The sequence below is a fragment of the Thermobia domestica genome, chromosome 16 (assembly GCF_964235325.1).
Source record: "Thermobia domestica chromosome 16, izTheDome1.hap1.1, whole genome shotgun sequence".
NCBI lineage: Eukaryota > Metazoa > Arthropoda > Insecta > Zygentoma > Lepismatidae > Thermobia > Thermobia domestica.
This window is the reverse complement of record NC_137469.1, coordinates 122,138,341-122,151,140: the sequence shown is the minus strand read 5'-3', so window position 1 is coordinate 122,151,140 and position 12,800 is coordinate 122,138,341. Positions and strand designations below refer to the sequence as shown.

The following is a 12,800-nucleotide window of genomic DNA, read 5'->3' as shown; positions in this document are numbered from 1 at the left end:
TGAGATGTAAGATAATGATAGAATGAAGAAAGTGGGAGGAAACGAGAGAACTCCGCGAATACCCACGCTTATGGTGTTTTTATAAGGAAAATCCTGGGATTCACGCACTAAAGATAAAAGTAACGAGCAAATCATTTGTTTTGTAAAGATTCATAATTTTGAAGATTCTTCTCATCGTGCTTGTATGTTTATTTTGAATACTAATTACTGAGTTACCTGCTGAAAGAAGTCACAGGAAACAGATTACAGAAGTCTTTGTCTGTTTTCCTGACAAAAATATAGTTTTAAGAGGCAAGCTTAAAAACGAAAGAAAACGAACTAGTCTTATCCGCAGCAAAATTTATTTAGGTTTTGGTTTATTTTCTGCTAGGTTGTAATACTGACATAGCAACTAAATGTGATTTTACTGTGTGTCCTGAAACATAGTTCCTTCTCAACCTCCTATGCTAAAGACGAGTCGGATGAATCATATGTTATATCAGAAAACAGCAGAACGCTTTCAAATATCTTTGCTTTTATCCTTTTGACTTCAATCGATTTTTCACAAATTACTCCTTAGTTTTCACTCCAAGGAAGGTAACTGGACAAAGGTGTGTTTTGGGGACACTTGAATACGCAGTGAAACAATTACAGGGTGTCCACAAATTTGGCCAAAAAAATCCCTGACTCTCCCTGACCAAAGGTCCAGATCTCCCTGACCATTGAATAATTTAAGAATAAGAAAAAAAAGAAAGAAACCCCAGCCTCCACCTTCCCCATAGCTGGGCTACTGCTCTCTCCACTTTTGTTTCTTTCTTTTTACAATTTTCTTTAATCTAAAAGAATGTAAATTTACAAACATATGCATTAGGCCGATATTACACTTACTATTTCATAAATTCAATAACTGAACAATGGACCTAAATCGATTTTTCCCTGACTTTCCCTGAGCAATCTGCCATTTCCGACTTTAGCCGATACATTTTTATTTTCCTGAATTTCGCTGACTTTCCAGAATGTGGACACCCTGAATAAGTAAATCGCGTAACGGAGATGGTTAATCATTGTAGTCTATTTGTAATTACGGTATTTTTCCTACTTCCATCACTTATTTATTTGTTCTAGATGAAAAATATAAATAATGCATCAAATTTGCGACTTAAAATTAACGTAATTTTCTTTACTGTACGTATTTTGTTTGTTTACAACGAAATTATATCAGGCCTCCCAGCATGACATTGAAAGAATATAGGACAGTTTGGTTTATAAAATAGGACAGTTTAGTTTCTACAATAAAATATTACGCTCTGAAGCACAGAAAAAAATATAAATGTATTGTAAGAAAAGGCCACCCTTCACCCGCCAACCTTCCAAGACTTTTCTCCAGTATTCATTGCAGATTTTCCGGGGTACCAACAATTTTAACTACAATCCACAAACACAAATTAGTAATGCAACTGGAAGTATTATTTCTTTAAGGATACCACCTCTTCATACATTTTGAATTACACTTTTCACGTTACTTTTTTTCTTTTTTTTTATGATTTTTGTGCAGCAATAGAATTTGAACAAGGCATTGAAAATGGTAAAAACACTAAAAAATGCAGCTTCAGTATTGTTAGAATTTAGAACATATTCCCAGTACCTCAGAAAAAAAAGAAATAGTTAACTCTTATTTATAGGATTACCATGGCATTTAACATCTTTTACATGTCGTTATTTATACACAATTTTGAAATGAAATGAAATCTTTCAGTTTTACGTCCCACGTTTATGCCGGTTAGGCTGAAGGAGACGGTGATTATGAGAAATGAATGAAATGGTGGAATGAAGAAAGTGGGAGGAAACGGGAGAACCCCGAGAAAACCCACGAGCACGGTGTTTGTCCACCACAAAGTCCACACGGCGCGAATACATAATTTTGAATACACGCAAAAATATTAACTATTTCTCTACCTTCCTACTATTCTTCTAGTTCTTTTATTTACAGATGAACTTTATTTTGATATTTTTTTCATTACTTTATATCTTTCTAATGAACAAAGAAGACTGATAACTTATTCTCTGTAATGAAATATCTGAATCTGATTACACACTGAATTATTTGATCAACGAATTTCCTTCTGAAATAAATAATGTAACAGCATTTCATTCATCATAACTCTAACAGCTTGCGTTATAAGAAACTTAGAGCATGTCGAGGTTTCTTAGCTAAGCTTCATTGGAGAACACTAAGCACATAGGAAACAAAGAAAAAAAAGAATAGACATGGGAGGATAGGAAAAAACAAATTTAAAACAATAATAGTGAGAATTAATGACTAGTCCCTCAGCAAAAAAATGCTAAGATACATTTAGCATATTGCTAATATGTAGCAATTTAGCCCTTGGCCTGTATTTTTAATAATTCAATCACTGAAAAATATAGGAAATAAAGGACAAGATTAAAACATAGGACATATATAGGACAAATATACACAAATTTCCAAAATATAGGAAAACAGGACAGCTGGGAGCCCTGTTAAATGCATACTGCAATATTATCGTTTAATTTCTATCTCTGACAGAGGCAAAAATGCAGAGGCCAGACCTAAAGAAACTTCGTAGGGATCTAAGGTATTTTTTTCGGACTCAATCTGTGGAAGGCAGTCCCATCTTTTGTGACTAGGACTGTACCATATACTGAAACTTTTAACTCTGAGGTTTTTTTTGTTTTTTTTTTTTAATATAGCTTGAATAATAGTTGTTGTTACGTATTTTTTTCGACAAACTTCGCATCAAGCAATTTTCTTGTCTTTAGGTGATTTAAGTTTAAAATGTTCTCCAGTAGTCTATGTTTCACAATAGTAATATAAACCTGACTTTAAAACAAAGCATTCTAATAAAACATTTTGTATCATTTCGATTCTATTTATGAGCGTGTATGTTAAATTGCTCCAAATTAGGGATGGCCACAAAGTTTCGATTCTGGTGGAACCCGTTCCGCGAGGAACCGGTTCTTGGAGATCCGGTTTTCAGAACCGGTTCCAGACCTGGATCTGAAAACCCGGTTCCCGTAAGGAACTGTTAAACACTATTTCTAGATCTCTTATAGTATCAAAAAAATTTTCCTTCAATCTCATACTAACATAGTATTGACATTTATTACTGTCTGTCATATACTTTGTTTTCAAACAATTGATGTTTAATTCCATTATGTTTACACCATACTACATTAATTCTATTTTGGTCTTCTTGAAACTTATTCTACTACATGCTGACATCAAGCTTTTTTTAGAATAGCAAATAATATTCAGGATAACAATATTACAATGCTTTAGAACTGTTGGTAAATCATTAATAAAAATTGAAAAAAGTAATGGTCTCAGTGGAGAAACTTAAGGAATTCCGTTGCTAATACTGGATGAATCTGGCAAAAGAGTTCAAATTTTAATTTTATCCCTTCTATCAGTCAAGTAACTTTCAAAAAATTTAGGTACGAGGGTAATACTTCCATACTTGATAGTTTTTTTCACATATAGTCTACGATATATCGAGTCAAAGGCTTTACTCATGTCAATATATGTAGCATCTATCTGACTTTTGTTTCAATACATAGTAGACATAATTTATTTGACAAATGTTCGTTACAATGAATTTACTGTTACAAAAAACATGCTGTGATTTATGCAATAATAATAATAATAATAATAATAATAATAATAATAATAATAATAATAATAATAATAATAATAAATTTGTCTAATTTCTACGTGGTGACACTGTACTTAGCCCCTACACTTTCGTTTAGAAGTAGAAAAAATAAGTAAGAGAGAGAGAGAGAGAAAAGAAACATATTGTGTTTCTCCTTGTGGCCTGCTAGTAGCTATGAAACCTAAGCTTAACGTGAAATCCGAATCACATGGGCGCTTACCGGAAATAGAACTTACCTCCTGCACCAAAGGCGCGCATGTTAACCATATAGCTACATCGGAGCTCAGGTTAAACATGGAAGCCACGACAGAGTTATACAAACCTGTACAAGTTTCAACTGGGAACAAACTCTAGTAAAGCAGGAAGAATATGTACACATGTGGTGAATAAGCGGACAGTACAACGGTGGTTGAACAAATTCATACGTGGTAAAAGGTGATGAATCGTCCATCTAGGACGCATTACGCACGGGCCGCCTACGTGCCATAGACGAGACACAAAGACGCTACTGAACCTAATAATGGCCAATCATATTCAATGACAGTGTAGAAACCATATCCGCCGTGCCCTGTAACAGAATAATAACGTGTAATGTCATTTTTGTCTGTATTGCAATGATTCAAGGCATTGAGTGCATCGAATGTCAATAAAGCATGTCATCATACTGTATGTATGGTGTAGTTCAAGCTGAAGAAAGTTCTCATGGTGTGGGGATGCTTTTTGTAGCAAACTTGGACGCACTCTTACAGCTGAATGTGAAATAGTATGTTTATTTGGACATTCTCAGTATCATCTGTTGCCATTTTTCATAATATCTTTACGATACATATGCAAGGAACTTTCGTGTCTTTCAATGGGTTACAGTCATGCACAATATTCAAATCGTTTGTACATGGAAGGCATGTCCAGTCGCATTTAGTCTGGACGGCAAACTGCACAGAATTAAATGGATCTGGTCTAGAATGAAAATCTGTAGACTATTTGGAAAAGTAGGTGAAACAGAAATAGGCAGTCCAGGATTTAAATGAAACTACAGGATCTAATGATAAGCGAGTGGGTCTCTACAGTTAAACGGGGATATCAGTAACAGCAAGTCAAACATGGGTTCGCCTCGTATTCTTAATCATCCAAATAGAATTTAGGTGGTTATCCACCCAAGAGTGGTGATACCTAGTATTTGGTAAATTCCATGTGATTTTTTTTTTTTTTTTTTGTCCGATATGCTTGTATTAACAATGTGTTCTTTTTAATTTTTGATGTATCGACATGTTCTTAAAAACATCCTAAGGCCAGGAACATTTAAAATATCAATGACTATTTTTAGTTATACAAGGTTACTTTCGTGGCAGACAAAAATCTTCTACGTTAAATATGTAATGATTTTTCTAGATTGCCTATGATGTTTTTTTAACAGAAAGAAAATGCACATCAATTTTTTTTTTAATGCACATTTACACTTATATAGTATCTACAATCTGTGAAAACTTTCAAAATATTTTGACCCCCCGCACGAAATAAAAAAAAAAAAAAAAAATTCAATTTTGAGCATATATGATTCGATAATTCGGTAAGGGGTGAGTCAAGGATAATATTTTGGGTCAATAATGACCCAATTTGGATCAATGACCGAATTCACTATCTTACTAGGAAAGGCGTCTGTATAACAAAATACATTGAATCCATTCCCTGGGGACGCTGCACAGAACTTTATTTTATTTTATTTTATTTGTGTGTGTGTGTGTGTGTAATTATGTTACGTGTATCCTCCCTATCCAAAATCGCTTCGAAATCTGGATTCTATGTAATAAAGTCATTGAATCCATACCCTGGGGTCCAGTGCACAGAACTTTGCGTGTGTGGGGGAGGGGGTGGGGGCTGTGCTATTATTGAAATGAATTGAAATTTTAGTTTAACATCTCACGGAAATATGTCCTTTAGGTTACAGAAAACGGATGATTAGTGAAAGTGAATAATTAGGCCATCTTTTGTGCTCTCCCACCGGGAACCGAACCCAGGACCACTAACCACTATACCAACGGAGAGGGAATTATTATTATCGCAGGTCTCTCCGAAGTACTTCTGGTCTCTAAACAGCAACAATACTCATATACTGGTCATGAAGTCTAATTATGTAGTCTGAACTTCTTTTACCAAGGAGAGAACGGAAGTTTCAGTGATGACTAAGCATCTTTAGGAAATTGGAATTATTTAAATCAGGATCGAACTCTGTCTAAAAAACAAGAAATAACGGCACAGGAATTCGATACGCTAACTACACATCACCCAATTAAAACATGATCGATCATAGCCTCTCGCGAGCTGTCAAGTCAGGAAGTTCAATCATATATTGTTTATTTGTAATTGCAACGTAAATTAATTTACTGAAATATTTCGCTTTGTGCTACATAATAATCATCACGTAGGTACTAGGAATCGAAAGGTAAACATACCGTTGCCTCTCTTTTGCTTCTAATTCTTTGGCTTTCAGATCTTCATATTTCTTGCTAACATCTTCAAAATTTGTCTTCAAAACTTCATATTTTTTCTCCAAATCTTTCAGCTTATTTTCTTCCAATGTTACCTAAAATAATAACAGGAAAGAGAACTTTTAAATCTTTACTTTTCAGTAAATTACTAATGTTACTCTAACTCGTTCGTAATATTGCCTGTTACAAAGTGTTCGACAATTTGCACAAGGAACATTTATTTTAAAAAAAAATCGATTTATGTAAAATACAATCATAATACATGAAAATTCAGAACCAATTACAAATAAAATTTAGTAGAAAGCATTTATGGTTAAAGTCACACATCAGAGAATTCTAGAATAAAAATTCTACTTTTAAATCTAGAGGGAAAAAATCAATTTTAAAACCCACAGAATATTGATCTGCCTTAACAAATATATATATACAGTAATTTTATCTAGGGCAAACTGAAGGGAGAAAAACTATTCTTCACTATTATTCTACCGGTACACTTAAACTTATACTCCTATTAACCAATCACCACTCGTCGGATAAAATGAAAAATCACTAATTCATAGCCCCTAAAATGTATAGTATCTCTTGTCAAAAAAGACTTACAGTATTATAATTCAATAAATTTAATTTATCAAAATCAGAAGTTTCGACCAGAGGCTGCTACACACGGAACTCAGTTGAACGGAACCAGTGTACATTGAATAAAGCACACTACACTTTCACACAAACCACACACTTATTTAGGTGTGTGTGTTCTGATTGAAGAAGAAAAAAAACAAGAATTTTAGGAGAACTAAAAATGGATCAAAAGATCACGATCTTGGCCAATAATTAGTTTTTGGATCAGGGGCCACGAAAGTTTTGAACGGCCCTTAAATCGAGTTTTCCTATTTTCTACGGAATAAGCACATCATACTGAGTTAAGTGATAGTTTGGATTTGGCTACACTATATGTAGCTCTTTTTTTTATTGAAATATATTAGATCTTTTGATTGATTAAAAAAAACTGAAAAACTACGATTTAGCTTATAATAATGAACGAAATACAGTACTCTATTCTATTGTTTTTGTGCGTATGTTTACTATTGTGGAGCACCGAGCACGGACGGTAACGAAAATGGCTTATTTCCTGAAAGACGAGTGGTTAAAGGAAATTTCTACTGTAGTTTCAATGCTATCACGATCAGAAAACATCATGATTTACCTACAAGCGGACCAGGCGTTCGCTTACAGCTGCAGAAAACCATTTTTAACCCAAAACAGAATAATTTTTAACTCCTCTTTGACGACTGTCACGAATTCGCGAAATACTACTAATGCGTTCTTCTGCGAGTCAGTGTGCAGCGGTGACCGCAGATGCCGATTGCTGTGAATTCAAGACTACCCAATCAACACGTCATTGCTTACTCTGCCATTTATTGACGATCGATTTTGTCTACTTCCGTGAGCATAAGAATTTTGGCAGCAACAGAACAACGTGTTTCTGCGTTGTTTTTTTTTTTTCTGGTTTCATATACCCTTTTATTGGAAAACAGTGTTTAGCATATACATCGGATAGTAGCTAGCGTCGGCTAGCTGGACAATATATATATATATTATATATATATATAATGTCTTAATACTTACGATTGTTCCTAGGGTTCTCGAACGCAATGCTGCTCATTTTGGATCAAACGATTCTCGAGAAAGCATAGTAATGTGGTTAGACACTTTTTTCGTACCATAATGGAAATACACACTAATAAAATACTTCTCACATATTTTTCAGTTAATCCAACTTTAGTAACCTTAATTCATGTAGAATGTATAACTGAATATTGTTTTCAAACTGTTTTGCGTAATTCCGGTGGTAAGGGGTTAAAATTTATTTTTGAACATAGTACTAAGTTGGTGGCACATTGGAATCCAAACAATAATGAAACACAAAAGGAAATTTTGGAAGGACGAAGTTCACAGTTTATATTTGAAAATACCAAACTATAAGAAAGGAGATTAACGGACGAGGTAGTTTGAACACCAGACCTCCTAATTACAAAACGAGAACGCTCACCTTTAATACCTACGCCGCCTGCTCGTTCGAAAGGTTAATGATAACCACAATACATGAACGATTTTAATGCTATGAGTTTTAATACACTTTCTCATTTGTTATAACAAATATTACAAAGTAGTTTTCATTAAAAAAGTGGAAAATAAAATCGTACATATACTCGAAGTACGTTCTCTCTGGTATAATAATATCTACGAAAAATGTGATGAAATGTATTGACGCGTTCCTTTAGGAAAATTTTGTTAAACATATATTTATCTTTATACTTACCATCCCTAAATTTCTGCAAACAACAACGTTTCTAACTTACACAGAGAAAATATTACAAGCTGTCTATTAAAATCCCAAAATGAAATTTTGTGACTTTTTCGTTACCTTTTCCTTATCAGATCATAAAATTTCGTAACATTTAAAAACTAATAACAATACCTATATTCTTTAGTACTTATCTTTATCTTATCTCTACTTTCAAAGACTGCTTCCTGGAGCGATAAAAACTTGGTGTCTTCTTACAGTTGACTAAACTGATTAAATGCGTAGATGGTTTCAGCGATCCGATGCAATTTGCATCACCACTGCTGAATGATGCCAGATGAAGGACAATCTCAAGGGCAAATTTGGGTGCGAATTAGGCCGAATTTTCATGCATGCGATAGAATCGTGCTTTGCTTGCGATTTGGTAGTGTCTTAAGCCGACCATAGACACTTTTGGCGGTGAATTTTGACGTTTCATACAACAAAATTTTCCAGTCTCTATTTACATTTATACAAATAAAAAAAAAATAGTGACCCAAAAGCTAAATTTCGTGACTTTTTAGTGACTTTCCTGACCGATAGACACCCTGTATTAGAATTAAAACCAAATTTTTATTTTTCATTTTAATTCTAGTGCCTTTCTTTGTTTACTTCGTTTCAAAACCTGAAAACTTACTCTATGTAGGTTCTAAAAGTTGTTTGCAGAAGTACGCACTCTTCCTGTCCCTTGTTTGTATAGTCCCGGATATGATTCGGTTTGTTGATTTAGCATCATCAGGTCGAGATAATCAAATTTAAAAAGAGAAACAGAGCTACGAAGTCAGAAGTAACAATGTGCTGACCACACAGACAGTCTGATCAGCTAGAGTCTTTCGTGGATCATAACCCCACACTACTTTAGCTACTGTAACTCTTCCATCGTCCCCATAGCAATTTCTGAACACAAAATCGATGTTCCATTTACCGTTCCAAAGCATATAAAAACATTTTCGTTGATTTATTTCTGTCTAAGCATTTCTTCGAAGATTTTGCTACCTTTTAAGTCTACAGCAAACCCGCTCTTGACTAATTGATCCAAGCCCTCACTGTCTACAGAGTACAGAGTAAAGAAAGCTTCAGAATAGTAGAAACTAATATAATATCTCTACAAACTTACTTTAGCCCAATAGTATTCATTTTCCAACTTTTCTTGTTTCTTACGTAGATTGTCTACTGTCTGATGACTGTTCCACTTCTTCTCCCAAACACTAACTTCTTCTCTCGCAGCAACTAAATTCTACAAAAATACAAAAAATGCTCTATTATGTATAATTTGCCTAAATATCATGGTGTCACACGTATAAATATGTAGAACAAAAGGAAGGAAAAAAAGAAGGAGCAGACTTTGCAACAAATGAAAACATACATGGCAAATAATAAATTATTAAAATAATTTTGTGCATGGTCTGTGCATTAACTGCAAATTCGAAGTTTGTAGATACAGGTGCTGATTTATATATATATATATATATATATATATATATATATATATATATATATATATATATATATATATATATACTTGTAATATCTATTATTGTCGAATTACAATGCTCACCATTAAAATAGTAACACTGAGGCCAGCACCGCCAAATATAGTAGGCACACATCTTCTGATACAAGGCTTAAATTACTGTACTGCAGTTACAGATCTGCGTGGCGGTGCCTCGAGATCTGACTAGAATATACAAATTACTGTAACATCAATAGCTACAATAACTACTGAAGCACAGCAAGATGTAGAATGCTGGTTCCGACATGATGTCGAAGTTCCTTTCCCGTAGGCACGGAAGAGAAGGGTGGGAAGTCTAGCATAGTCCTGTTGGAAATTTACCCCATTAAGGAACTGAAAAGTGAGACCATAACAGGCTTCAACAGTGGCTGATCAACGTCTAGTTCATACGCATTATATGCTGCTAAATTGAGTGACACCGTATACCACAACGCCCAATGCTGAACCGGAGTTTGATGCAGAATGCATATCCTATTCAGTCTGTTACCGCCGCACCCACAAAAATGGACGCGACAATCATGTAGATTTCTTGAACACAATGTCATGTTGTGATATAACATACGAAAACGATAACACTGGTTACGATACAACTTCCTCTAATTCTTATGAAAATAATCGTGGTATAGCTCTGCGATCCGCAATAGCCATGAGCACAAGTCGTTCGTCCTTTTCGTCAGTGCCATAACGGTACTGCTGACTCCTTAACGATTTGCTATATGCATTACTGTAATCCACTCTGTCCAGCATTAGCAACAATTCCGCGGACGGATAATCCACAGTCTTGATGTCAAAACTGTATCGTGTAATGCCACTTATCATACTAAAGGAATTTAAATCTATGCTGATTATTGATTTATTTATTGAATCATTATGGTTAATGTTCAGTTTGTTCGAATATTGACAATATAATTGAGACAAGTTTGAGTTTCATCCTGAGAAAGAAAAATATTTTCTGGAAGTTCGCACATTTTAAGATACTTAAGCTGGGTTGTGAGTTTATCTGTATGCATTTTCGTCCAGATAATAATAATTCCGAGACGGAGTGTCACGCGTTCCATCGGTAAGTCACAGAACAACTTTTGTAACACAAGTTTGTGTATTGAAATTAGCAGTTTTCACAAGTAATATCTACTTCATTCTATTCTGATTACATTTATTAATTTCTGTAACATTTATTAATCTGTAACAAAATACGATACGAAATAAATTAACAAAAAAAGGGTACTTACCAATTAATCCTCCCTTCGAAAGCCTAAATATTTTTCAAATGTTTCGGAACTCAAGGCTGCTTTCGTCCTCAGTCGCATGGTGAAAAGGATTAAAACGGATAGGACATAAAAGGTATAAAACAAGGAATACATACCACTAAATAAAATAAATGTAACGTAAAGAATGGATTCTGAAATGTTACGAGCAGAGCGAAGTGCAAAAGGAGTGAACTGAATCGAAGGAAGCGCGGTATTTATATTACACCACTATTACTAGACTCAAAATATGCATCAAAGGAAGGTAACCAAATTCTATCAATGTTGCCAGTATCCAGATTCAGAGCAGGTTTGTGTTTATGAATGAAGAATAATTCTTTAATCTTCAGTTGTTTCTTTGTTTTTATTGAACCTATTACATTAACCTGTTTCATATTATGTGTATGTTGTTTTAAATGAAGCACCAATCTTGACATGCCCTCTTATTGTAATTTTTTCATTGTCTAATATGTTCCTTAATTCGAGTGTTGATGTTGCGTTTCGTTTGGCCTATATATGAGGAGTTACATTCGCATTGAACGCGGTAAATGCCTGACTTATTTAATGGATCAACAAAGTAACTTTTAAATCCGGTGAGATGTTTTTGTAAACTTTTTGGGGGGTTACTTGAAGCAGATATGTTATGCTTTGCAACAATACATTGAATTTTTGTCAATAATTGTGGAAAATAAGAAATTCTTATCCCAGTTTCTGCTTATTTGGAAATAGCTGTTTTTGGGGGTTGGAACGATCTACGTGTTTGATTAAACCACTTTTGTAAAGAACACAACTTGTACTTTATATATATATATATATATATATATATATATATAATCTGTATTTCGTCCTTAAAATCTTTTGGACGATCACAAATTAATAATGCTCTGCGAAAGAAATTCTTCTAAATATTGATCTTGTACAGTGGCGGATGAGCTGACTGTTGATGTATATAAGTAGTGCCTGTATTAGATTTTCGATATACTTTTCTTATAAATTTGTTGTGTGATAGGATAACCAGTAAGTCTAAAAATGCAAGACAGTTATCAGATACACATTCGAGGGTGAACTTCTGCCTAGGATGCTGATTGCGTCACATACAAGTAGTGAACTGTCATCAGCATAACGGTAGTATCTAATGTACTTAAATGTTTCCTGCTGTAAAATAGAAGTTTCAATCTAATTTAAAATAATATTGGCCAATATTGGGGATAATGTGTTGCCTATGGCTAAGCCATTATTCGGAGAGAAGTACAAATTTTCACATTGGAATACATTGGTTGTTAAACAGACCTCAAGTAATTGTAATAAAAAATAAATTTCATAGGCAGATGCGCTATTTTGTAATAACTAGGATCGTGTATTATTGATAGTAACTTCCAGTGGTATGGACGGATACATATCAACAACGTCTATGGATGCACGTAAAGTGGCATTGGCATTATTAGTAAGTTCCAGTGGCATGGACGGGTACATATCAACAACGTCTATGGATGCAAGTAAATGCCAATGCCGTTAGGTAAGTTAGGTACCAAACCGGCATTTGCC

At 34.2% G+C, this 12,800-nt stretch overlaps 1 protein-coding gene across 2 annotated transcripts in view; it reads right to left on the bottom strand.

The window, feature by feature from the left end:
- The window catches only part of LOC145673385 (structural maintenance of chromosomes protein 6-like), a 169,577-nt gene that overhangs the window by 99,758 nt on the left and 57,019 nt on the right, over window positions 1-12,800 (bottom strand). For both annotated transcript variants that reach the window (XM_081743036.1, XM_081743035.1), the window contains exons 6-7: window positions 9,616-9,735; window positions 6,122-6,252 (exon numbers count right to left, since the gene is read on the bottom strand). In XM_081743036.1, coding sequence (XP_081599162.1) covers window positions 6,122-6,252; window positions 9,616-9,735 — 251 coding nt within the window. The remainder of the gene's footprint in view (window positions 1-6,121; window positions 6,253-9,615; window positions 9,736-12,800) is intronic.